At 37.9% G+C, this 25,647-nt stretch overlaps 1 protein-coding gene across 13 annotated transcripts in view; it reads left to right on the top strand.

Annotated features, from left to right (window-relative positions):
* FOCAD (focadhesin) overlaps positions 1-25,647 on the top strand; it is a 324,750-nt gene that overhangs the window by 59,410 nt on the left and 239,693 nt on the right. For all 13 annotated transcript variants that reach the window (XR_010322852.1, XM_064290441.1, XM_064290437.1 and 10 more), the window contains 3 exons: positions 16,798-16,899; positions 20,463-20,667; positions 24,492-24,698. Coding sequence is in view for 12 of the 13 variants with exons in the window: in XM_064290441.1 (XP_064146511.1) it covers positions 16,798-16,899; positions 20,463-20,667; positions 24,492-24,698 (514 nt within the window). In the remaining variant the exon portion in view is untranslated. The remainder of the gene's footprint in view (positions 1-16,797; positions 16,900-20,462; positions 20,668-24,491; positions 24,699-25,647) is intronic.

Raw genomic sequence — 25,647 nt, 5'->3', positions numbered from 1 at the left:
GGTGGCCGAAGCTTAGTGCTCAAGGGAGGGAGAGGGCCACATGGAGGCTCAGGAGAGGTAGACAGGGGCTAGACCACTCAAGGCTATGCCAAAGCCTTTGGTTTTTATTTAAAGAGTATTGGGAAATCCCTAAAGATTTTCCTTTTTAACTTATTATTTTGAAGTGGTTTCAAAGTTACAGAAAAATTGCAAGAGTAGGCCAAAAGACTCACATATGCCATTTATTCAGATCCACCATTTTTTTTCACTTTGCCATATTTGCTTTATCATTCTCTCTCTCTTTTTTTTTTAAACCACTTGAGAGTAGGTTGCATATATGCAATAGTGTATATTTTCTAAGAACAAGGATATTCTCTTATATAACCGAAATGGAATGGTCAAATTGAGAACATTTAACACTGATACAGTGCTTTAATCTACAGTCCACATTCTAGTTTTGGTAATTATATCAGTGATGTCCTTTAATACCTTTTTCATCTTTTTTAAAAAATTTTTTTAAGTACAGGTTTTAGTTTAGGGTCACGTGTTGCCCTTAGTTGCCATATCTTTTTGGTTTTTTTAAGTCTGGAATTCTTCATCCTTTCTTTGTCTTTCATGACATTGACATTTTGAAGGCCGGTTTTATAGAATGTCTCTCAGTTTGGGTTGGCCTGAAGTTTCCTCTAGATTAAATGGAGAGTATGCATTACTGAGAAACCCTGGTGGCTTAGTGGTTTAGAGCTATGGCTGCTAACCAGGAGGTCTGCAGTTTGAATCTACCAGGTGCTCCTTGGAAACCCTATGGGGCAGTTCTACTCTGTTCTATAGGGTCGCTATGAGTTGGAATTGACTTGACGGCAACGGGGTTTTTTTTTTTAAATATATTCCTGGCCGAAATACTACTTACTTGATGCCGTGTCCTTCTTAGGATATCATGTCGATGTTCCTCTGCTCCTCATTGATTTTAATTTTGATCACCAAGTTAAGATGTTGTCTGGTTCCTGTACTACATAGTTATCATTTTGCCCCTTGTAACTAATAAGTAACCCTCGGGGAAGACACTTTGAGTCACGCAAATATCCTGCTGCTCACTAAGCTTTTAAAACTTTTACCCACCCGCAAACCAGCTTTCACTATGATGATTGCAAATGATGACTTTCCAACTCCACCACTCGCTTTACGTTTATTAGTTTGCTACTACAGTGAGGAAGAACCCACTGAAGAGTTTTAAGCAGAAGAATGACATAATTGAATTAATATTTGAAAAAGATTGTGTAACTGCTCTGTAGTGAGTGGACTAGAGAGGAGCAAGAGAGGGAGTGGAGAGACCAGGTAGGAGGCTATTGCGGTACAACTGGTAAGAGATGATGATGGTCTTGCTCATGGTATTAGCAGTAGAGATGGTGAGAAATCAATAAATATGAGATATAGTTTGTTTTTATATAAAGTACATGATAGAAGAGTTAAAGCTTTTGTTTGGATTTATGTTTTGTGAAGATTACTCAGGCTGTTTTGTGAAGAATAGATTAGAAAGAAGGCAAATATAATAGTTTGAAAGTGGTGTTGGCAGTGAAGATAAGGATATGTTTTAGAGGTGGGAATCGCAGGAATTCCTGGAAATTGATGTAATCTACAGATTTTTAGGCCCTGCTCCTAGAAATTCTGATTTAGACACCTTGAGTGAGATCAGGGGTGGGTATCTAGCATCAATATATTTCAAAAGAGTCCCTAGGGATTCTGATGTGCAACTAGGTTTGGGATTCTCTGGACGAATGGTTAAAGTAGCAGACAATGTCAGTGTATTTTGCTGTTACAATAGAAAAAGACACTGAACTTTCTTTCCTCCCATGTCTGCATCTTTAAAATAGGTACAATTAAGCCATTAGCCAGGGATATCAAGCAAATAAATGAGACTCTGATTTAATCTTATTTTATTTGTAAGGCAAATCCAAGTTACTATGATTATTATATTGGCAGTATGGTTATTTTTTATTTTTTTTTATGGTTATACTTCACATGATACATGTGTTTTTCTGAAATTGAAGAAAGGTTAACTGAATTTAAAATAATGTGACTAAGTTTTGTATATTTTTAATGCCTTTTTAAAATTGAGATATAATTTATGTACCATAAAACTTATCCTTTTAACGAGCACAATCCAAAGGATACAATTCACTGGTTTTTAGTCTATTTACAAAGTTGTGCAGCCATCGTCACTGTCTAATGCCAGAACATTTTCATCATGCTAAAAAGAAACCTCAGACTCATTAGCAGTCATTCCCCATTATATCTTCCCCTCAGCCCTGGTAACCATAAACTACTTTCTGTCTCTATGAATTTCCCTGTTCTGGGCATTTCATATTAGTGGAATCTTAAAATATGTGGCCTTCTGTGTTTGATTTCTTCCACTTACCGTAGTGTTTTCAAAGTTCATCCATGTTGTATCATGTATCAGTACTCCTTATTAGTGCTCCTTTTTTATGGCTGAATACTATTCTATTACACGGATATACCACATTTATCATTTTACTTACTGTGGAATATTTTTGTACCCTTGTCAAGACCAATGAATTTCTAGTGTTTTTTTGCTTTTTACATTTATTCTTAAGGTAAACTATTTTTTGTAAGTTACTGAAAATCTCCTAGTCTTTAATGAGAGTAGTTATTTAGCTATTGTTTTTAATTCTATATAAATTTTCTTATTGCATTTATTCTTTTTTAATGAAAAGAAAAACTTAATGAAGTTGCTTAGAATCCTGTAACACTTTAATAATCAGCTATCAGAACCCATGGCCATTGAGTTGATTCCAACTCATAGTGACCTTATAGGACAGGGTAGAACTGCTGCATATATTTCCAAGGAGCTGCTGGTGGATTTGAGCTGCCAACTTTTTGGTTAGTAGCCAGACTCTTAACCACTGCACTACCAATGTCAAAGTGAACGTTTTGCTTTTGCAGGGCTGATTATTTCAATAGTTAAATATATTATCTAAAGGGATCCCTTGAGATGTAAATGTTTGGTTTTGCTTACCACAAAGTAAGCATGACACCATTATTAAATCATTTGTACTGTACAATCAGACTGCCACAAGGGGATTGGAACTAGTAGAATACATGAAGATATTTTGCCAAAGTTACAAAAATGTGAAAACTTAAGGGGCTAACATTTCTGGGCAAATACATCTTTTATAACCTTCTTTATTTTCCTTGTGATTTTTTTTTGAAAGTAGGAGTTTAACAAAGCTGAATTGCAGCAGTCACCTTACATATACTTAGCTCTAATTAACGGGCACTGATGCTTTTTTTTGGGTCAGAACCTTTTTTAAGACACTCAGAAGTTTGGACCTTCTCCCAGAAAATCTACATGTACATATGTACTCAAAACTTTGCGTATAATTTCAGAGGGCTTATGAATTTCTGCTTTATTGGGTAAGTGGAAATTTTTATAGAAAAATCAGGAGAAAGAAGATGGGAAAGAAGGGAGTATCAGTGTCAGATCTGCTCATGAAAGAGCCCAGCAGAGGTAAGGATAGGAAAGGAGCCGAGGCAGTAATTGGGGAGGCACAGCCAACAATTTTTTCCAAGGGCCATCTGTCTCTTTGCAGTTTGATTCTTTCTGTTAAACTGCGTGATTTGCTTTTGTTTTCATTTCCTCTTTTCTCTCCCCTCTCCTACCCAGGAAAGTCTTTGTTCACAGTCTAGGGTTCTAATCACCAGGGACTTACACCTGGGATTTATAATCAGACCTGAAAATAAGCTGCATGTATTGTGCAGTCTGCCAGAGAGCAAGAGCCACTAGCAAATGCTTTTTAAAATTTTTAAATCTAGACTTTAACTTAAAAACTGATAGGGTAATTTGTTGATAAATGTCTTTAAGACCATGAAAATGTTGTAATTTTTGCCTTGTTAGCCTATTTATTTTTAGTTTTTCTGTAATCATGGTATGTTCTTTAATAATAAAAGAAAGGTTTTGGACCCCTAAGTACTTTTGTTTTCTCCCAGCCATCACCTTGTACTTAAAATAGTTGCAGACTCTAACATTGGCAGACACCTTTGCATTAGAACACTGGCTCTCAAAATAGAAGTCCTGGGAAATGTTCAGTGTGATGACAGAAATCATTGCAATATGAAGTATGTTTTCAAAGAAATTTTATGTTCTCCCTATCTGCCTTATCAACACAAAGAAAAGAGTAATCTGTCAAAAATGTCAAAATTAAAATCACGTTTAAGTAATTTTCTTTTTCTAGGAGCTTGTGTGGAAACGATAAAATGCATTTGCCTTAAAAGATGTAAGATCTATAATGATTCACAATTATTGTTTAATTTTTCTTTCTGATTCATTTTTTTTCTTTTCGATTGTAATATTCATTGTGGAATCCTTATAATTTTCACTATGAATTTTTTAACTTAAAATCTGCAGAGCTTTTTTATTTTTTGAAAATTCCTTTTTGGCATCTAACCAGCACTTTCAAATCAACATTCAGAGCAGGTAGAGAAATGCTTTTAAAATGCACATTTGATGTGGTAAGTGCTGTGCTATGCCTCTGAAAGCGCCAGGGTCACAGCTGCATACATGAAAATGCATGGTGACTGCAGGCATTGTTTCCTCACACAGAAAAGGCAATCTGTGTCTGCTGCTGAATTTATGATGTAAATCAAATCATAGCTTGCCTGTATTCAGAGATGTAGCAAAAAAGGGTAAGGTGACCTAAAGTTTACAAATAACTTTTGGTTTCTGATTTGCCTACCACAAGACTAATTTTTTTACCCCCTCATTTCTATTGAGATTGATGTATTTACACTTGGAAAGGTGAATCCAGTTACATACCTTATTTTGTCACTGCCTCTGTGCCAGTCTAGTGGAACCATGAATTTATCATTCATCCCTTCCCTCGCTCCATTCTGCTAAGATGCTCTGTGCTGTTGACAACGTTATAAACGGGTGGGGAACACTGAAGTATTAGATACCAATTCTGTGTGCTTCCTCTACTGTTTTTTGTCTGAACAGTGTGGATTTTGGAGTAGTTACTATAAGGGACTATGACAAGTTCATTTTTCATGACTCTAAGAATTAAAAAGGTGGTTTGGGGAAAGAGTGAGAGATACAGAATGTGTGTGTGTGTGAATTACATTTATTGTAGGTGTGCATTCAGCACTGAAAGAGAAACGTACAAAGAGTAAGACAGACTTAGCTTTCAAGCTGTTTTATGTTCCAGTTAAAGATACAAACCTACCATATGGTAATCATAATAGTACTCACTTATGGAGTGCTTAACGCTCTTAGGGAAACCCTGGTGGCTTAGTGGTTAAGTGCTACAGCTGCTAACCAAAAGGTTGGCAGTTCTAATCCACCAGGCGCTCCTTGGAAACTCTATGACGCAGTTCTACTCTGTCCTATAGGGTCGCTATGAGTCAGAACCAACTGGTTGGCAAAGGGTTTGGTTAGTTTTTTTTGGTTTTAACCCTGGTAGAGTACTGGTTAAGAGCTCGGCTGCTAACCAAAAGGTCAGCAGTTTGAATCCACCAGGCGCTTCTTGGAAAGGGCTGTTCTGCCCTGTCCTGTAGGGTCGCTATGAGTTGGAATCAACTCGATGGCAGTGGTTTTTTTTTAATGTTAAAATGTTTTAATGTTAAAAGCAGTTAAAACATTTGCAAATCGTGAAATAGAAAAGCAACAAAAAATGTACAACAAATTGGATCATCTATGGCAGAAAAAAACACATAGTGAAGGAGAGATTAGCAGTGCTAGAGGCCAGTGAAGGGTGACCTGGCTGCCTGGCTTGTATTGATTTTGATCTTTAGAAACCATGTTATTCTCTTTTAAGGAGAAGGCAGAATCTATTAGGCATCTAGTTTATCTCTTTGAGATAAAAATAGGAGACCTTCTCTTTGAGGCCTTAGATTTTGTTAGACATTGGCCTTAGAGCCATTTAAGCTTAATATAGACTTATTAATAGTTAAGAGCCATTTTTACTGCTTTCTGCCTTTTCAGGTTTTGGCTCAACCACTAGTCCTAAACAGTACTAAGGTTAGTGCTTTAATGGGTGGTGTGAGTTGTATAACTTTAGCTCTGGAAGGTACTTAGTCTAATCTCCTCGTTTTACAGACGAAGAAACTTTGGACAATAGAGGTTAATTCTCTTGTCTAAGATCACACAATTTATTGCAGAGCCAAAATATAAATTTGGGACTCTTGACTCTTAATTCATTGCTTTCCCCCGCTATTTCACTCCACCTCTTCCTGTGTAGTTTTTTTCTGAGATACAGATGGACCTTGCAGCATAGCAGTACCTGATTTCAATAATGGTATGTAGGTGCTTCATATACAAATAATAATGTAGTAATGTTCCACATTTGTGTTTATTTATAACTGGTATGGCTGCCCAGCATTAATTTTACAAGTGGTCTATCATTTTGTATGGTCAACCCATGTATCATTTTTAATAAAAGGTTTTAGGCAACTTATTCTTTAGAAATTGAAAAACAGGTTTGAATGGTGGCTGCAATTTTAAGGTTTTGTTTTGATGTTCTTTTGTACCGCATTATTTCCTTTTTTGATCAGCGGTGCTTCTAACGAAGAGCAAAGTTGTCTTGATTAAATTGTGAATCCTTTCATTTACCTCGACCTTTCTCAGTCAGATGTACTTGAAAGAAGTAGAAGGGCTGATAAGCAGAGAGAAAAGAAAGAAAAGAAAAATCTTGAATAATCCATAAATTTAATAATCAATCCTTGAATACATCAAGAGTGAACTATACTTAGCCTTATGGCATTTTAAGTGCTCTAATTATGATATTTAAATAGGGAAATGACTCTATTTTCTATCATACCCAAATTAGCATGTATATTACTTAAAGCCATTTATTTTAGAACAAGTTTCTATATTTTGCAAAGGAATAATTTTGCATTTGTTTTCCATTTTAAATCTTCTGGATTACTCTTTCTAGCACTCGTCTGTCAGTTTGTTTTACTGTGATAGCTTGCATGTTCCCATGATTCTGGAAGCTATGTCATTGGTATTTCAAATCCCAGTAGGGGGACCCAGGGTGGACAGGTCTCAGCAGACCTTCCAGACTAAGACAAACTAGGAAGAAAGACCTGGTGATTTACTTCTAAAAAAATTGCGAGTGAAAGCCTTATGAATAGCAGTGAAACATTGTCTGGTAGAGTGCCAGAAGGTGAACCCCTCAGGTTGGAAGGTACCCATAATATGACTGAGCTGCTTCTTCAAAGTAGGGTTGACCTTAATGAAGAGGATGGAATCAAGTTTTTGGAATCTTGATTTGCTAATGTGGCACGACTCATTATGAGAAGACTCATTCTTCTCAGAATGAGAAGAAACAGCTACAAACGTCCATTAATAATCAGAATGTGGAATGTACGAAGTATGACTCTAGGAAAATTGAAAGTCATCAAAAATTAAATGGAACAAATAAAGATCGATATCCTAGGCATTAATGAGCTGAAATGAACTGGTATTGGCTATTTTGAATTGAACAATCATATATTCTACTATGCCAGGAATGACAAGTTGAAGAGGAAGGATATTGCATTCGTTATTAAAAAGAACATTTCAAGATCTATTCTGAAGTACAATGCTGTCAGTTATAGGATAATATCCATATGCCTACAAGGAAGACCAGTTAATAGGAATATTATTAAAATTGACACACCAACCCCTAAGGCCAAAGATGAAGAAATTGAAAACTTTTACCAACTTCTGCAGTCTGAAATTGATCAGACACACAATCAAGATGCATTGATTATTACCAGTGACTGAAAAACAAAAGTTGGAAACAAAAAGGAAGGCTTGGTAGTTGGAAAATGTGGCCTAGGTGATAGAAACGATGCCAGGGATCACCTGATAGAATTTTGCAAGACTAACGACTTCCTCATTTCAAATATCTTTTTTTTAACAACATAAACGGCGACCGTGTACATGGACCTTGTCAGATATAATACACAAGAATCAAACTGACTACATCTGTGGAAAGAGACGGTGGGGAACCTCAATATCATCAGTCAGGACAAGGCCAAAGGCTGACTGTGGAACAGACCATCAATTGCTCATATGCAAGTGCAAGGTGAAGCTGAAGAAAATTAAAACAACTCCACGAGAGCCAAAATACAACCTTGAGTATATCTCACCTGAATTTAGAGACCATCTCAAGAATAGATTTGATGTACTGAATGCTAATGACCAAAGACCAGGAGAGTTGTGGAATGACATCCAGGATATCATACATGAAGAAAGCAAGAGATCATTAAAAAGAAAGAAGAGACCAAAATAGATGTCAGAAGAGACTCTGAAACTTGTTCTTGAACTTTGAATAGCTAAAGCGAATGAAAGAAATGGTGAAGTAAAAGAGCTGAACAGAAAATTTCAAAGGGTGGCTCGAGAAGACGAAGTAAAGTATTATAATGAAATGTGCAAAGACCTGGAGTTAGAAAACCAAAAGAGAAGAACACACTTGGCGTTTCTCAAGCGGAAAGAAATGAAGAAAAAATTCAGGTGTCAAGTTGCAATATTGATGGATTCTATGGTAAAATATTGAATAATGCAGAAAGCATCAAAAGAAGATGGAAGGAATACACAGTCACTGTACCAAAAAGAATTGGTCAACGTTAAACCACACAGGAGGTAGCATATGATCAAGAACTGATACGGTATTGAAGAAGAAGTCCAAGCTGCATTGATGGCATTAGCAAAAAACAAGGCTCCAGGAATTGATGGAATACCAATTGAGATGCTTTGACAAGTGGATGCAGTGCTGGAAACACTCAGTCATCTATGCCAAGATATCTGGAAGACAGGCACCTGGCCATCTGACTGGCAGGGATCCATATTTGTGCCCATTCCAAAGAAATGTGATCCAACAGTATGTGGAAATTATTGAACAATATCATTAATCTCACACTCAAGTAAAATTTTCTGAAGATCATTCAAAAGCAGTTGCTGCAGTACATCGACAGGTAACTGCCAAAAATCCAAACCAGATTTAGAAGCGGACATGGAATAAAGGATATCATTGCTGATGTCAGATGGTATCTTGGTCATCTAGTGCTTCTATAACAGAAATACCACAAGTGGATGGCTTTAACAAAGAGAAGCTTATTCCCTGACAGTCCAAAAAGCTAGAAGTCTGAATTCAGGGTGCAGGCTCCAGGAGAAGGTTTTCTCTCTCTGTTGACTCTGGAGGGAAGTTCTTGTTATCAGTCTTCCCTTGGTCTGGGAGCATCTCAGCATAGGAACCTCAGGTCCAAAGGATGTGCTCTGCTCCTGGCATTGCTTTCTTGGTGGTATGAGGTCCCCATGTGTCCCTGCTGGCTTCTCTCTTTTATATCTCAAAAGGGATTGGCTTAAGACACTATCTAATCCTGTAGACCTCATCAGTATAACTGCTGCTAATCCATCTTATTACATCATGGTAATGGGATTTACAACACATAGGGAAATCACATTAGATGATAAAATGATACACAATCGTACAAGGGAATCATGACCTAGCCAAATTGACAGATATTTTGGGGGGACACAGTTCCATCCATGACAGATCAGTCTTGTCTGAAAGCAGAGAATATCAGAAAGATGTTTACCTGTGTTTTACTGGCTATGCAAAGGCATTTGACTCTGTGCATCACAACAAATTATGGATAACGTGGTGAAGAATGGTAATTCCAGAACACTTAATTGTGCTCATGAGGAACCTGTACATAGACCAAGAGGCAGTCGTTCAAACAGAACAAGGGGATACCGTGTGGTTTAAAGTCAGGAAAGGTGTGCATCAGGGTTGTATCCTTTCACCATATTTATCCAATCTGTATGCTAAGCAAATAATCCAAGAAGCTGGATTAGAAGAAGAACGGGGCATCAGAACTGGAGGAAGACTCATTAACATCCTGTGTTTCATAGGTGATACGTCATTGCTTGCTGAAAGTGAAGAGAGGTTGAGGCACGTACTGATGAAGATTGTCATGGTCATCTAGTGCTGCTATAACAAATACTACAAGTGGATGGCTTTAAAAAAGAGAAATTTATTCTCTCACAGGCTAATGGGTTACAAGTCCAAATTTAAGGCGTCAGCTCCAGGGGAAGGCTTCCTCTGTCTGTCGGCTCTGGAGGAAGGTCCTTGTCCTCAATTTTCCCTTGGTCTGGGAGCATCTCAGCACAGGAACCTCAGGTCCAAAGGATGCACTCTGCTCCTGGTGCTGCTTTTTTGGTATGAGGTTCCAAAATCTCCACTCATCCCCCTCTTCCTCCATCTCCTGACAGATAAAAGGTGGTGTAGGCCACACCCTGGGAAACTCCCTCCACATTGGACCAGGGACACGACCCTAGCAAGGGTGACACAATTCCACCCCAATCCTCCTCAACATAAAATTACAGTTGCAAAATGGAGTACAGCCACACAGTGCTGGGAATCATGGCCCAGCCAAACTGACACACACACCTTTGCGGGGGACATAATTCAATCAACGACAAAGATCAAAGACTACATACAGCCTTCAATATAGATTATACCTCAACATAAAGAAAGCAAAATTCTTACAACTGGACCAATAAGCAACATCATGATAACTGAAGAAAATACTGAAGTTGTCAAAGATTTGATTTTACTTGGATCCGCAATCCACCTCCATGGAAGAGCAGTCGAGAAATCAAACGATGCATTGCATTGGACAGATCTGCTGCAAAAGACCTCTTTAAGGTGTTAAAAAGCAAAATGTCACCTTCAGAACTAAGGTGTGTGTATTGGTTATCTAGTGCTGCTGTAACAGAAATACTACAAGTGGATGGCTTTAACAAACAGCAGAAATTTATTCTCTTACGGTTTAGGAGGCTAGAAGCCCAAATCCTGGGCGCCAGCTCCAGGGGGAGGCTTTCTCTCCCTGTTGATTCTGGGGGAATGTCCTTGTCGTCAGCTTTCACCTGGTCTGTGAGCTTCTCCACACAGTGATCCCTGTCCAAAGATAGTGCTCTGTTCCAGGCTTTTCTTTACCAATTTTTTTTTTTTTTTAAGGAGGTCTCTCCTTTTATCTTTTGTAAGATAAAATGTGATTCAGGCCACACCCCAGGGAAACTCCCCTTATATCAGATGAGGGATGTGACCTGAGTAAGGGTGTTGCATTCCACCCTAATCCTTTTTAACATAACCTCATCTTATCTCATTAACCAGGGGCAGAGATTAGGATTTACAATGCATAGGATAATCACATCAGATCAAGACAGCACTGAGAATCATGGCCTACCCAAGCTGATACACATTTTTGGGGGACACAATTCAATCCATAACAGTGTGCCTGACTGAAGCAATGATACTTTCCTTAACCTCATATACATGCAAAAGCTGGACAATGGATAAAGAAAACTGAATGAGAATTGATGGCTTTGAATTATGGTGTTGATGAAGAGTATTGAATATACCATGGACTGCCAGAAGAATGAACAAATCTGTCTTCTAAGGAGGCAGAATGTTCCTTAGAAGCGAGGACGGTAAGACTTTACCTCCACTCCTCTGGACATGTTGTCAGGAGGAATCAGTCTGTGGAGAAGGACATCATGAGTGGTAGGGAAGAGGGTCAGTGAAAAAGAGGAAGATCCTCAATGAGATGGATTGACACGGTGGCTGCCAATGGACTTAAAATAGCAACGACTGTGAAAATAGTACATACAGTAAAGGGCAGTGTTTTGTTTTATTGTACATAGGATTGCTGTGAGTTGGAAGTGACCTGACAGCACCTAACAACAGTGTAACTCTTGTGTTCCTCGTGTTAATATTTAATGACTCTGTTTCCAGGGGTGACTTGAAATTTTGAGTATGATTGACTGTTTGCTTTTGGTGTCGTGTAAGGAACGGTGAAGGTCAAATTATAGCCTTTTTAATATCTCAGTGCTGGTACAATGTTTTATTCACTTTGTGCCTCTCATAGTGCTTGTCATTTTCCTAGTGCAGTGGTTCTCAACTTGGGGTGATTTTGCTGCCCAGGGTACATTTGGTAATATCTGGAAACCTTTTTGACTGTCACGACTAGGATGGGGCTACCGGCATCTATGTAATGCATAGTCTAGTGACATCCTATAGTGCACAATGACAACCTCTCACAACAAAAAATTGTCTGGCCCAAAATGCCAGTAGTACCAAGATTGAAAAACTGTCGTGCATGGCAGGTGCAGAACAAATTCAATTGAATTAAAAAAACATCCATTCTATTGCTTACACGTAAAACTTTGTATAATAGTTAATGTATGTGTTCACATACCAATTATGATTATTTGTAAGAGAGAATTTAGATCCTTACTTCATTGTGCTTAAACTGTTAAAACAACATTTGGCAGTTGTGGATTTTAGGGTAGTTGTACTCAGTTGAAATAGTATAGTATTAGTAATCAAGTGTTTATCAATGGTAAGATTCAGTGTTCTCATTTGTACTTCCTTCCCCTTTCAGCATTTTCAGCTTTAGCCTTCCCTGCAGTGTTGTGTAATATTCGCTATTACAGTATTGCCATTTGGACCTGACACAGTTATCTGGAAAGTTAATTATCTAGATGGCTAAGTTATTAATCTGAATAACTCCTAGCCTACTATATTCTACTTGATCTTATCTTTAGAGTTGAAGTCTAAGATACAAAATAGTATATCCTGAATCCAATAGCTAGGTCTTCAGCTTCTCGCAGCAGAACAAGAGTGGTTCCCTCGATCCAAGTGAAGTAGAAGCTAAATTATAACATTGTCGTATGTTCATCGTTTCTAATTCTGCTGTAAATTTACCACCCCTTGTTTCTGTTGAGTTGGTTTATTTTTGACAAAACTGCATGTTTTAGAAAGGAGATGGATCTTTAGCAACTTTTTAGGGTAAGGAATGGGAAGGGGCAGGGAATTACTTACAAGTGAAGAATATTGAAAAGCACTTCATTGCTTTATGATCACATAAAAACTATGTGATAACTTTTTGGATTTTCCTCATAAATAGTCATAAATGCTACCATTTGCTGAAGGATTAATGGATGAGTTTTCATATCTAATACCTCTCATTTCAGTCTGGTGCTTGTCAGAAGAACCCATAGCTAAAATAATTGCAGTTGCTATCTTTTCCCTTTTTATGTGGAGGTTTTAATTGAACATGACCTCAATGTAAGGAGTTCAGCTGATATGGCATACCTGAGGGACTTTTAGGATTTAGAAATTAAAAACATTTGGTTTTTTAAAAATATCTATTGCAACTAGAGTGGAAGCAAATGAATTTTAGGTTGGTTTAAAAAAAATTTTTTTTTTTTTTAACTGCTGGGGGTTTGAGATTTGGAAAAGTGAGTTTGATGCGATTTTTGAGCTTTGGTATAAAAAGTGGCTTGGAAGAGCAATTCTTCATCAGCAGCAGTAATGTGATCAGTTAAAAATAGCCTATGCTTTAACAAATAGGAGACTAAGCATGTGAAGCTAGCTCCCAGTGGATTAGGTGAGGTTGAGGAGGACATAACGAGATGGTTTTATAATACCCAGCAACGCGGTAGTAGCACCAGAGAAGTGTTTAACATGATTGTTTCAATGTGGTGGATCTACCTTACTTTCCTGTTTTTAAAAGAGAGGGAAAAAAAAATCAGAAAACTTCCCAACCCCTGACCTTCCTTTTCTCTGCTTCGTACTTAATAGTGGTTCTCAACCCTGGCAACACATTAGAATCACCCAAAGAATTCTAAAAAAATTGCTAACGTATGGGCTGCACCCCTAGCAACTCCAATATAATTGAGACCCGGGCACTGGTATTTTTTAATCACTTCCCAATGAAATCTGACGTGCAGCCGGGGTTGAGAACCACTGCTTTATGGCAGTGAATCAGAATCATCTGGACTGTTATTCACTGGGTCTGGCCTGGGGCCTGAGAATTTGCTTTTCTGACAAGTTCACAGGTGATGCCGATTTTGTAGTAAGTCTATCATATTTTAAGAACCATTGCTATTAAAAAAAAAAAATCAAACCCATTGCTGTTGAGTTGATCTGACTCATTGTGACTGCTATAAAAGAAGGCTGTAAACCTCTAAGGGAGCAGACTGCCACATCTTTCTCCTGTGGAGCAGCTGGTGGTTTCGAACTGCTGACCTTTCGGTTACCAGTCAGTCGCCTTAACCACTGCGCCACCAGGGTTCCTTATAAAAGAAGGGAGTCTTAAAAATCATTTGGGTATAGCTGATAGTTTTTTTTTTTTTGTTAGATCACTGCTAGTGATATATTGTTGGGTTAAAACTTAAGATTAAAGAACAGCATTATGTGTATGGTTACTTTTATGTTGGAAAAATTGATACTTCCGTATTGCTTTTTTAAAATTTTTACAATAAGCATTTTTAATTTAATTAAAATTTTTTTTCCTTAGGGGAAAATGCCATATCAATAATAACTAAAAGCTGTGCGTAGTAATCATAGTTTCAAAAGCTGAAGAATTTACAATTTCTCTTAGGCTTTTTGAACCATTTAAAATAACTTATGTTTGTGCTTTTTTCCTTCTTTTAGGCCCATTGTTTGAAAATCCTTCAGATTTTGAATCTTATGTTTTATGGTATCTTAGTGGAAGTATGGCCATCTGCTGCATAATGCCTGTTTGGGCAACATCTGACTGCATGTAGTCCATGGCCCCATAGGGTTAGAGTTAAAAAAAAAAAAGGGTTAGAGTAGAGTTTAGAAATCCTCATTGGAGAATGATACAGCGTAGTTGATGTAACCGGATGTAGTGAATGCAACAGCTTCCCACATGGACCATGTATATCTCATGTCTCTTGTATAATGCAATTGTGCTGCTAGGCGTGTAATGGTACCCTCTCGCTGCTGTTGAGTCAATTCCGACTCACATCAACCACACAGGACAGAGTAAAACTGCCCCATAGGGTTTCCTAGGCTGAACTCTTTATGGAAGCAGACTGCCACATCTTTCTCTTGCAGAGCGGCTGGTGGATTCAAACCACTGACCTTTTGGTTAGCAGCTAAGTGCTTTAACCACTGTGCCACCAGGGCTGCTTATACTGGTACAGTACATATAAAGCCTATAATAGATATGTTTTGATAGTCATAATAAACACCTATGTTACTGGCTTATGTGTGTGCTCTATTGTACTTTCTATCATTATTTTAATGTGAACTCTCCCTAGTTACAGTTAAGAAGTTTGCTGTATAACAGTGTACGCTTCGTCTTGCAGGCAGCAGCATCCAGTCTCATGTATTACATGTCTCTGGAGTGCTGTAGCATTATCTCTCTGTTTGATTTGCTTTCAAAAACATTACCGTGAAGTGTATCATGGCTTCCAAATGCAGCAAAACCAGTGCTAGTAAGAGCAGCAGCAAGAGACGAAGGAGAAGCATTGATTTGGAAGTGAAACCAAAGGTTATTAAATAACAGCAAGGTGGAAAATCAGTGAATGATATTGCTCACAATTTAGGCATGTTCATACACGTCCAAATCACGGAACTTCCTATTTCACAGAGAGTATTGTGGACATTAAGAGGCAATGCATGACCGTAGTCTAAATAAAAATATCTATCCTTGTTCAACAGAAATTTCAAGCATTTTCAGTTTGGATAGTTTCTTGTTTAATATGGGAGAAATATCTTAACCTCCTTTATCTTAAATATTATGATGAGCCCTGGTGGTGCAGTGGTTAAGTGCTTGGCTGCTGTCATGGATTGAATTGTGTCCCCCCAAAATATGTGTCAACTTGGTTAGGCCATGATTCCTGGTTGTTCTCCATTTTGTGATTGTAATTTTATGTTAAAGAGGATTAGGGTGGGATCCTAACACCTTTACCCAGGTTACATCCCTGATCCAATGTTAAGGGAGTTTCCCTGGGGTATGGCCTGCACCACCTTTTATCTCTCAAGAGATAAAAAGGAAAGGGAAGGAAGCAGAGAGGGGGACCTCATACTACCAGGAAAGAGCCACACACAAAGCACATCCTTTGGACCTGAGGTTCCTGCACTGAGATGCTCCCAGACCAAGGAAAGACTGATGACAAGGACCTTCCTCCAGAGAGAGGGAAAGCCTTCCCCTGGAGCCAGTGTCCTGAATTCGAACTTCTAGCCTATAGGACTGTGAGAGAATAAACTTCTTGTTAAACCCATCCACCTGTGGTATTTCTGTTATAGCAGCACTAGATGACTAAGACAGCTGCTAACCGAAATGGTGGTGGTTCGGATCCAGTGGCTGCTCTGCGAGAGAAAGATGTGGCAATCTGCTTCTGTAAAGATTACTGCCTAGGAAACCTTATAGGGCAGTTCTGCTCCGTCCTTTATAGTGGTTATGAATCAGAATCGACTTAATGGCAACGGGTTGGTACCTTAAATATGCTGGAGGAACACAGAGGGATACACTGAGAAGAATGGGGATAAACAGGGCCAGAAAGGCAGAGACAGCACTTATAAGTTGGGGCAATACTAGAGGAAATGGAACCCTCCAGGAAGAGAGCCCAGAAAGAGAGCAGCAGCAGGAGGAGGTGGCCTATGGAGGGAGGAATCAAGGAGATGGATATGAAAGAAGCTGCTGGATTTAGGGGCATGGCCAAGGTCATAGAGCTATTAAGTGGCAGAGTCAGTTCTCAGAGCTGGATCTCTGAGACTGCAGGGTCCATTTTCTTATCCACAGAACAGTTAGATAAAGGAACAGTATCATTTCTATAGAAACATCTCTACAGCCAACACAGGAAGTGATAGTTTTATGACAATTAAGAATCTTGGGAAAAATAATCTCTATGTGGTGTTGACTCTTTTGCTACTATATTTGGATATTGAGAATATGTAGTCCTGAAATACAGCTTCCAATGTGACTTTCTCTGTTTTTCAGAAATCGTCCTCAGCCTTTGATCACTGTGCTGGAACATAGGCCTGACTGCTGGCCAGTTCTTTTGCAACAGCTGACAGCTTTTTTCAAGCAGTGCCCTGAAAGGTAATGTAAAATAAAATAAGCGAGGGGAGATGGGATGGGATATGCTGATTTTACAGCTTTTTTTAGCTCCTCTGACTAAGATGTTTTTTCCTGAAGTCAAGAAGTGACCTACGGCAAGATATATTCTTCTATTTTCTTTGTGAGTATGAAAGGGGGAAAAAAAACCCTCCAGATTTATTGGTTGTTGAAAAACTGAATATGAGAAAAGCTGTTACTAAAGAAGTTAAGCGTTGGTTAGTGGTTAGGCAAGTTGACTACAAATATTTGTAAACTACTGCACGGCACACAAAGGGCATAGGTTTCTCTAGCATTACACTGACTTTCATTTGATTCCACACGGAAAGCACTGCCTTTTCCTTGCCTTTGTGCTTTTGCTTGTTACCACCCACACTATTCTCTGGAATCTTCCTTCCTGAATAATGTCTCCATTTTAAATCTCTGTTTAGGCATTCTGTGCCCTATAAGGTCTTTGCTCACCACAAGCTGGATTAGGTGTCTCTCCTACATGCTCCCATAATAGCTTGCAGTTGTGACTTCTAACACCATTGATCTTATTACATTGTCTTATAATTACTCCTCTGTTAACTGTGAAACCTTCTTGAGGGCAGGGACTGTGTCTCATTATTCTTTGTATTAGTAGTGCCTGGCGCATTTCTCTTTGCCCCATAATATTGAATTTATGTAAATGAGGCCCATAGATTGGCAGGGCCCAAGTACTAGATTATGGAGTACTTCATAATATATAAGATTTCTGCATACACAGCACCACCATATAGGGCCATGATAGGGCACCACTATCCTGGGTAATCCAACGTCTGAGTTACATACACCACACCAGCTATGTTTGTGTTTTCTTACTCTTGAAGGTTTTACTGTGTCCTGTAGATCGAGTTTCTTAGGATACTGTTTCTGAGTCTGCGCCTTCAAGTTTAGATGGAATTTCTAGGCAAGCTGTTCTCCAACAGGAAGTTTTCAAGAGATATAGGGAACCTTGTAATCAGCTGACTGACTTAGGACCAGGAGTTATTGGGATGTATTGAATCTAAATAGTTATGGAAGATTTGTAGAATCTTCCTCCTTTAAATGGGAAGAGCTTAAGAGGGAGACTTGGCAAGTTACTTCACCCATTCTTTGTTTCCGATTCCACATCTACATAATGGTGGTAATACTATTTCCTATCTCCTAGCATTGTAAAGAGCCCTGGTGGCACAGTGGTTAAAGTGCTTGGCTGCTAACCAAAAGGTCGATGGTTTGAACCTGCCAGCTACTCTGCAGTAAAAAAGACCTGGTGATCTGCTCCTGTAAAGACTACAGCTTATGTGGAAACCAGTTTGGTGGGTCCTCAAAAAACTAAAAATAGAACTACCATATGACCCAGCAATTCCACTCCTAGATATATACCTAAAAGTCTTGAAAGCAGAGACTCAGAGACTTACACACCAATGTTCATTGCAGCACTATTAACAATATCCAAAAGGTAGAAACAACCCAAATGCCCATCAACAGATGAATGGATAAACAAAATGTGGTACATACATAAAATGGAGTACTACTCAGCCAGTAGGAGAAATGAAGCCTTGATACATGCTATAATATGGATGGAGCTTGAGTAAAATAAGTAAATCACAAAAGGACAAATATTGTATGACCTCACTTATATAAAAAGACAAGAAAAGGCAAATGTATAGAAAACAAAGTTTATTAGTGGCTACAGGGGGTGAGAGGGAGTGGGCAAAGGGTTAACAGTGATGGAAATTTCATGTTGAAAAAAAAATTTTTTTTTTTTAAGGGTAGGGTTGCAGAGCCCATTATTGTAATTGCTGTCAGTAAGTTGTACACCTGTAAAAAGTTGAATTGGCAAAAGTTGTATGACACAAAATTTACAACAATGACAAAATAATAATAATAATAATTATAAGAGTAGCTGTTGAGGCTATTAATGTACAATTGAAAACCTCATGGGATATGATTTCTTGGTTTGGAGGTTTAAGGTCATGAGTTCATGGGATAGCCCAGTTAATTGGCCTGATAACATGTTGTAGTGCTTCTGTTCTGCCTCCTAGTTCAGTGCATAGTGCTTGGGTTTTTAAAGACTTGCAAGCAGCCATCCAAGACACAACACTTTGTCTCTATTCACCTGGAATAATAGAGGAGGAAGGAGAGTCAGGAATATGAGGAGGGCATGGAATGTGTGGCTAATTGCCTGCATGAACAACTGTCTCCTTTGCCATGAGACGAGAAGAAATGGGTGGTGCCTGACTACCATTACTGAACATTTTGATCAAAGATTCCACAGAAGAATCCTGATCAAAAGGGAGAAAATGCATGAACCCCAGACTTCCTGGAACAATTAAGGTTGGATGAACCCCTGAATTTATTGACCTGAGATAATCTTTAAATCCTAAACCAAAAATATCCCTGAATTCTTCTTAAAACCAAATAAAAGCTTAGCTTAATTAGTAAAAAATTGTCTGCCTTCAGGGTCTTGCTCTTTTAAGTACTATCTATGTGGAATCAAATTGACATCAACAACTCAAAAGATGAGATAGGAAGTTTAGGGGGTGGTGAATTTATGTTAATAGGGAGGAACAACCCAGAAAAGGAGGATGAGAATGGTTACACAGGTTGAAGAATGTGATCAGTGTCACTAAATGGTACCTGTAGAAACCGTTGAATTGGTGTATGTTTTGCTGTGTATATTCTCAATAACAACAAAATAAAATTATACATGGAGCCCTGAAGGCATAATGGTTAAGAGTTTGGATGTGAACCAAAAAGTTGACAGTCTGAATCTACCAGCCGCTTCTTGGAAATCCTATGGGGCAGTTCTACTCTGTCCTATAAGGTTTCTATGAGTTGAAATCATTACTGCCTAGGAAACCCTATGGGGCAGTTCTACTCTGTCCTATAAGGTCATTATGAGTCGGAATCATTACAGCCTAGGAAATCTTATGGGGCAATTCTACTCTGTCCTACTGGATCACTATGAGTCCTAATGGACTCAACAGCACACAACAACAACAGCATTGTGGTAGGCATCGTATGAATCTAAAGACATAAAGTGCAATGACTTGCACACCATGAGGGCTAACAAGTTAGCAAGTAAATGTTAACTGCTATCATAATTTTCTTGGGATGTTTGTGTGGCTTTGTTTTACATAGAGCTTTACCTGTAGAGTTTTTCCAAAAATGGATGCCTGTGTCATACTCCTGGAGAGTGGATCCCGACATCTGTAATTCTGAAAAAGGTTCTCAGATGATTTTGATGTTAACCAAAGACTGGTTCTGAAGACATGCTATCCTAGTGTTTACAGACTTTTTTGACAGTGAATGTCAGGCTTATTTATGATCTACAGGTTTCGAGTCATTTTCCCTGATACACAAAAAACTATTTGACATATGTTTAGATAGGTCATTGTGGAATGGAAGAATCATGAAAAAAAGTTAAACTTGATGGTGTGGTAGTTTATGATATAGCATGAACTATAAGTTGATATTTGCCACTTGTCTGCTTGGTCTGATGTTTAACTTAGTGATTGGTTTATCACTATGTGAATTAACAGGTCAGAGATTCCATGTATCCAGATAATGGCACCATTTCTATGGTATTTATATTGTGAACCATCCCAGTTACAAGAATATGCTAAACTTCGACTAGCCCTGCTAAAAGTCTTACTGGAACCCTGCGTTCCTTGTGACAAAGAGCAACCATCAGTATTGGAACAACACATACTTCAACTGTGTTGTGACGTGGTTCCGTGTTTTCAGGTAAGGCCTTTCATCCTCCTTTATTGATATTAGCGTTAGCGTCTGCATCAGTAAGTGTTCATTGTTATTGTCAGATTGTTATTGTCATAGATAAGGTGATTAAGAACCTAAGTATCGTGGCAAACTCAGAGACAGTCCTAACTCAAGAAATGTGTGCAATATTTTGGAGGAGATGAAAGAAACAAATCTACATTTAGCATTAATATATGGTGTTTTAACTAAAGTCATAGAAACATGAGTCAACGTAGTTCATCTTGGGATTAGTAGGAATGAAAACTTTCCTTCATTAAATAAGAATGATTTTTCAGGGAAAAGAATTTTGAGTTAGTCTCTATATCCCTGTGCCTAGATACTATGAGAGTTAAAGGAAAAAAATGGTGTGCCGCTGGGCAGATACAGCACTGGGGGTGCAGGACTTGGCCAGTTTAGTGCTGGCGAGGTTCTAACTGTCACATGCCCCCTGACAACATATGTGGTGGCCCTGATGGATCCTGCTCTTGAGAAGCCCACAGTCTAGTAAGGAAGTTAGGAGAAGCATATAAATTCTTCTAATTCAAAGTAGGTTGATGAAAGTTGTTTATCAAAGGTATTGATAAAATGTTGAGGGAACTGAGGGGAGAGGTAAATCTGAGCAAATGTCTCTATAACTACAGATTAAAAAAAAAAATTCCAGTTGCCAGTGTGTTGTGATTTTAGTGGAATGATTCATTTATCAGGCCATCCCATTCCATAATCGAGGTTTGTTGTTTGCCTGAAATCTGAGCACCATGCTGCTTAGCTGATGGAGGAAATCTGTGCGTATTTTTCAGTGATCACTTGAGGTCACAGATGACCTGTTTTAAGTTTGCGTTAGCAAGAAATGACTAGAGTGAATCTTTTCCTTTGTGTCTCATAAATGGGCTTTTCCTATAATCGAGCCAGAGAAAAGTTAATGAAAATGAATTCTCCTATGTCTTTTTCTAAAGCTTTTGTTTTGTGTGGGCAGTAAAGCAATATATAGGCAGAACATCTTGAACTGGACTGTGCTTTTTTACACTATGCCTGTATCGCCCTGTTCTATGCTCTTTGGTAAATGATTGCCTCTGTCTTTATGGACCTGTATTGACAAGCCTAAATATTTCTAGAAATGAGCTCTGTGGAATATTTCTGATTATCTGTGACTTGTTAATATAATTAAGATAATCAGATTTGTCATTTGGAACTATTGAAACTAGTGGCATAAAACGTTTAATCACTTAACTAATCAGCTTTATTAGAATGAAGAGAATCATCTGGGAGGGCCCTTAGAGATAATATAATTCATTTTTCCTCCTATTAGAGGTGTTTCTTATATTTTCTAGAAGATGACCATTTCACAACTGATTGAATATTTCAGTGATGGGAGGCAGACTATTTTGCGAGGCAACCATTTCTACGATTTAAAAAACATCTATTGACCTGTATTTTCCTAAGACTTTACCCATTAATCTCCATTCTTCTCAGAACAAAACAAAATAAGGTTTTTAAAAAGCCCACTTGGATTATGTCTTGTTTTTTTCTCTTTTTTCCTTTCCTTTTCTTTGTTCCTTCTTCATCATTGTATTGACTTCTCCACAGGAAATGGTTTTTAGACTTTCCACTGTCCATTGCCAGGAATTGCCTAGTTTATTGGTGCTCAGAGTGTGCTGCCATGAAATGGTCTGCTTAGAGCTGAGTGAAGTTCTGTAGCTGTGGACTGACTCAGACTGAGTACTAGGACAGAATCACATTTACATTTATGTTTTTATTTTTAGAAATAGCCATGTCCCTCTGGTGACCTATTCTGAGATGGTAGTCAAACTCCTTTTTTTTTCTTCTCATACCAGTTGCTTTTCCATTTACTTTTGTAGAATTGTCTGTTTTGAGCTTACCTGCCTTAAACTTCCCTCTGTTGACTGTTGGCCCTAATAGTTCTTCTTTTTGATTGTGATTCCTGCCCTCTTACACATTATCCATTTGACATATATTTCTGTATAAAGATAGAACATTACTTTAAAAGTATTCTTGTTAAGAATTTTGCTGATATTAAATATCAGAGTCTCTGATGCTAACTTTTTGAGGTTGTTTAAAAATTTTTTTTTTATTATGGAAAATTTCAAATATGACCCCCCTAACAGCACTCATCACTCAACTTTAACAATTATCAACATTTTGTCCAGGATGAACTTCGTGTTTACAAATTTTGCCCTTGAAAGGACAATACAAATTTCACAAGAAAAGCAGGTATATATCACTTCTAATATTTAACACAATACTTTACACACATAGGAGTGAATTTCTTCTTTCTAAAAAGGAAAATCAGTTTTATTGAGGTATAATTGGTATACCATAAAATGCACCAATTTTAAATGTACAGTACAGTCAATGTTTTGTGTGACCATCACCACAGTCTAGTTTGACATTTCCATCATCCCCTCCCTGTAAAAAGAAAAAAAATCTTTCCTTCTTTTTTAAAAACAGACTCTGCATTAAAGATGCGTAACTAGATAAACAATAGGCATTTTATTAGTTTTGCAAACCAAATTTTCTTGAAAAACAAAGATTACAGGGTTTTGATAAAAAATCAATAAAAGGAATGTACTGTAGTGTCTTCATATGAATATTCTTAAACTTGGATGTTACTGAATACCCTTTGCCATTTCTTCTTTGATCAATATTTTTTTGTCTAGTATGCAACTCTCCCCTCTCTCACTTTTTTTTTTTATTTTAAGGGAATGCAGAACTGGGAGAAAGTCCTAACCCGACTCAAATAGCTAATCCTCACATCCTCACATATTATTGCCAAATAAATACAAGTCTTCACTTTGTTTTAAATCCCTTTCCTTTTCTTGGTGGCCTTTTGACTTTCCCTCTGCATGTTTGCAAAACAGCAAAATAACTTAGTTACTGAATTGTTAACGTTTACTTTTATAACTTAATATTTTCCACCATTTCCTCCCCTTTCATCTTTTATTATCTTTTTCCTCTTATTTGCTAGAAACTAATTTTTTTCTCTATGTATAACTTATAGTCATTTTGTATTATTATGGTAGTAACCGCTGGTGAAAGGTACAGCTGGTCAACTGTAGGCTTCCCTTTGATGAATTTAATAGACACAAGGCTTCTGATTGAAGCAGATGGTTCATTGTTTGTAATCTCTAGGAAATGCCAGTGTGACTGAGCAGGACCATATCCTTAATACCAGTTCAAGAATTTTGATCAGAACAGCTGGGTTTGAATTGAATTGAGATTTTCAAGAGCACCCAAGTCTTTCCTATCTAATACATTAGCCTGTTGAGAAGACACCCTGCCATTTGAATATGGCCTTTCATTACATCTGCCAGCTATGGAAATGATGCTCTCAGTTTAGACTGAGCAAATATCTTGCAGATGAAGGGCTTAGTAGTGCATTAGAATAACATGCTGACCCTTTACTACCAGGTATCTATGTTGGAATTACAGAAAGAAGAGTTTATTTAGAGAGCTGAAAAAACAGCTTTAATTAATTTCCTTCAACATGTTGGCACTGTCATGTAATTTGTCTTAAGACATCTGCACTCAGAAAAGCTAGAAAAATAAATGAAAAGAATTTGTACCAGCTAGCAGTAAAAAAACAGTAGCAAATTGTATTCTGGTTAGTGACAACAGGAGAAGGCAGAGTGGTATGGTTTAACCGGCATTGAGTTATATAACCTTTTCATCACATTTAAGCCTTTGTGGGTTTAGAGAAAAATATTTTATTTTCAAAGGCTTCTTGTATAGCTTAAAATTGTCCTTTGGTTTGTATGTTGTTGTAATATTATAAAATGACTTTTTAAAAAAAACAGGTAAAAGATTTGATACAGACAACAGAAGTGATGCTGTTTATTGAAGAAGTATATTTAAGCCTTTTGCGTCATCCCATCTTCTGGAAAATTCAGCTTACTCAGCTGTCCCTTCAGCTGCTTTGTGTCTGTGAAGTCAGCTTAAAGATAACTGGAGAATGCTCATCTCTAATTCACCTTTTAGAGCGTGGTGTTGAACTTCTGAGGGAGGTAAGGCTAATGTCGGTAGTAAGAAATTTTAATGTCAATTATCACTTAAACAGACCTTTCAGTAGCTGAGTAGAACATACTCAATTTATTGCATATCAGAGTTGTTTTAATCTGTTACTAATACTATTTAGTATAAAAATGAATCATCAAATACTGTCTGGTATCACTGTGGTATTTCTTCTGTTCATTCATGCAGAACACCAACATTGAACATTTACTATATGCCCAAAAAACTAAATCCTTTGCCCTTGAGTCAATTCTGACTCATAGTGACCCTATACAACAGAGTAGAACTGCTTCATAGGGTTTCTGAGGAGCTCCTTGTGCATTTGAACTGCTGACCTTTTGGTTAGCAGCCAAGCTCTTAACTACTGCACCACCAGGGCTCCTACTATATGCCAGTCCCTATAGAATGCACAGATGGCATTCTATGACCTCAAGGGACTTACAGACATGCAAATACGTAATTGTATTACAATAAGATAAATGCTTTTATGGAAGTATATTTAAAGTGCAATGGAAACAGTAGTTAAGAGAACAAGGGCAGGAGCTGAAATTTGAAGGCTGAAAAGGAGTTTGCCTGGTGTACAAGGCAGAGATTGGGAAAGACATTCCAGCTGGGGGCACAGCATGACCCCCAATACAGGAACATGAGAAAGCAGACATGGCCTCTTCAGAAAACAAGAAGGTGTTACGTATTGTTGAAGGATTAAGGTGTAGAAGATAAGGCTGGGCATAACATAAGGGGTTTTCATGCTACACAAATATTTACATCTTATCCCCTAGGCAATGTTGTTGTTAGATGCCATCGACTAGATTCTGACTCATAACCACGCTATGTACACCAGAGCAAAACACTGTCTGGTCCTGCACCATCCTCATAATTACTGTTACGCTTGAGCCCATCGTTGCAGTCACTGTGTCAGTCCATCTTGTTCAGGGTCTTCCT

This window comes from Loxodonta africana, chromosome 9 (genome assembly GCF_030014295.1).
Source record: "Loxodonta africana isolate mLoxAfr1 chromosome 9, mLoxAfr1.hap2, whole genome shotgun sequence".
Classification (NCBI taxonomy): Eukaryota; Metazoa; Chordata; class Mammalia; order Proboscidea; family Elephantidae; genus Loxodonta; species Loxodonta africana.
Note: the sequence above shows the minus strand (reverse complement) of the source record. Positions and strands in the feature narration are given on the sequence as shown.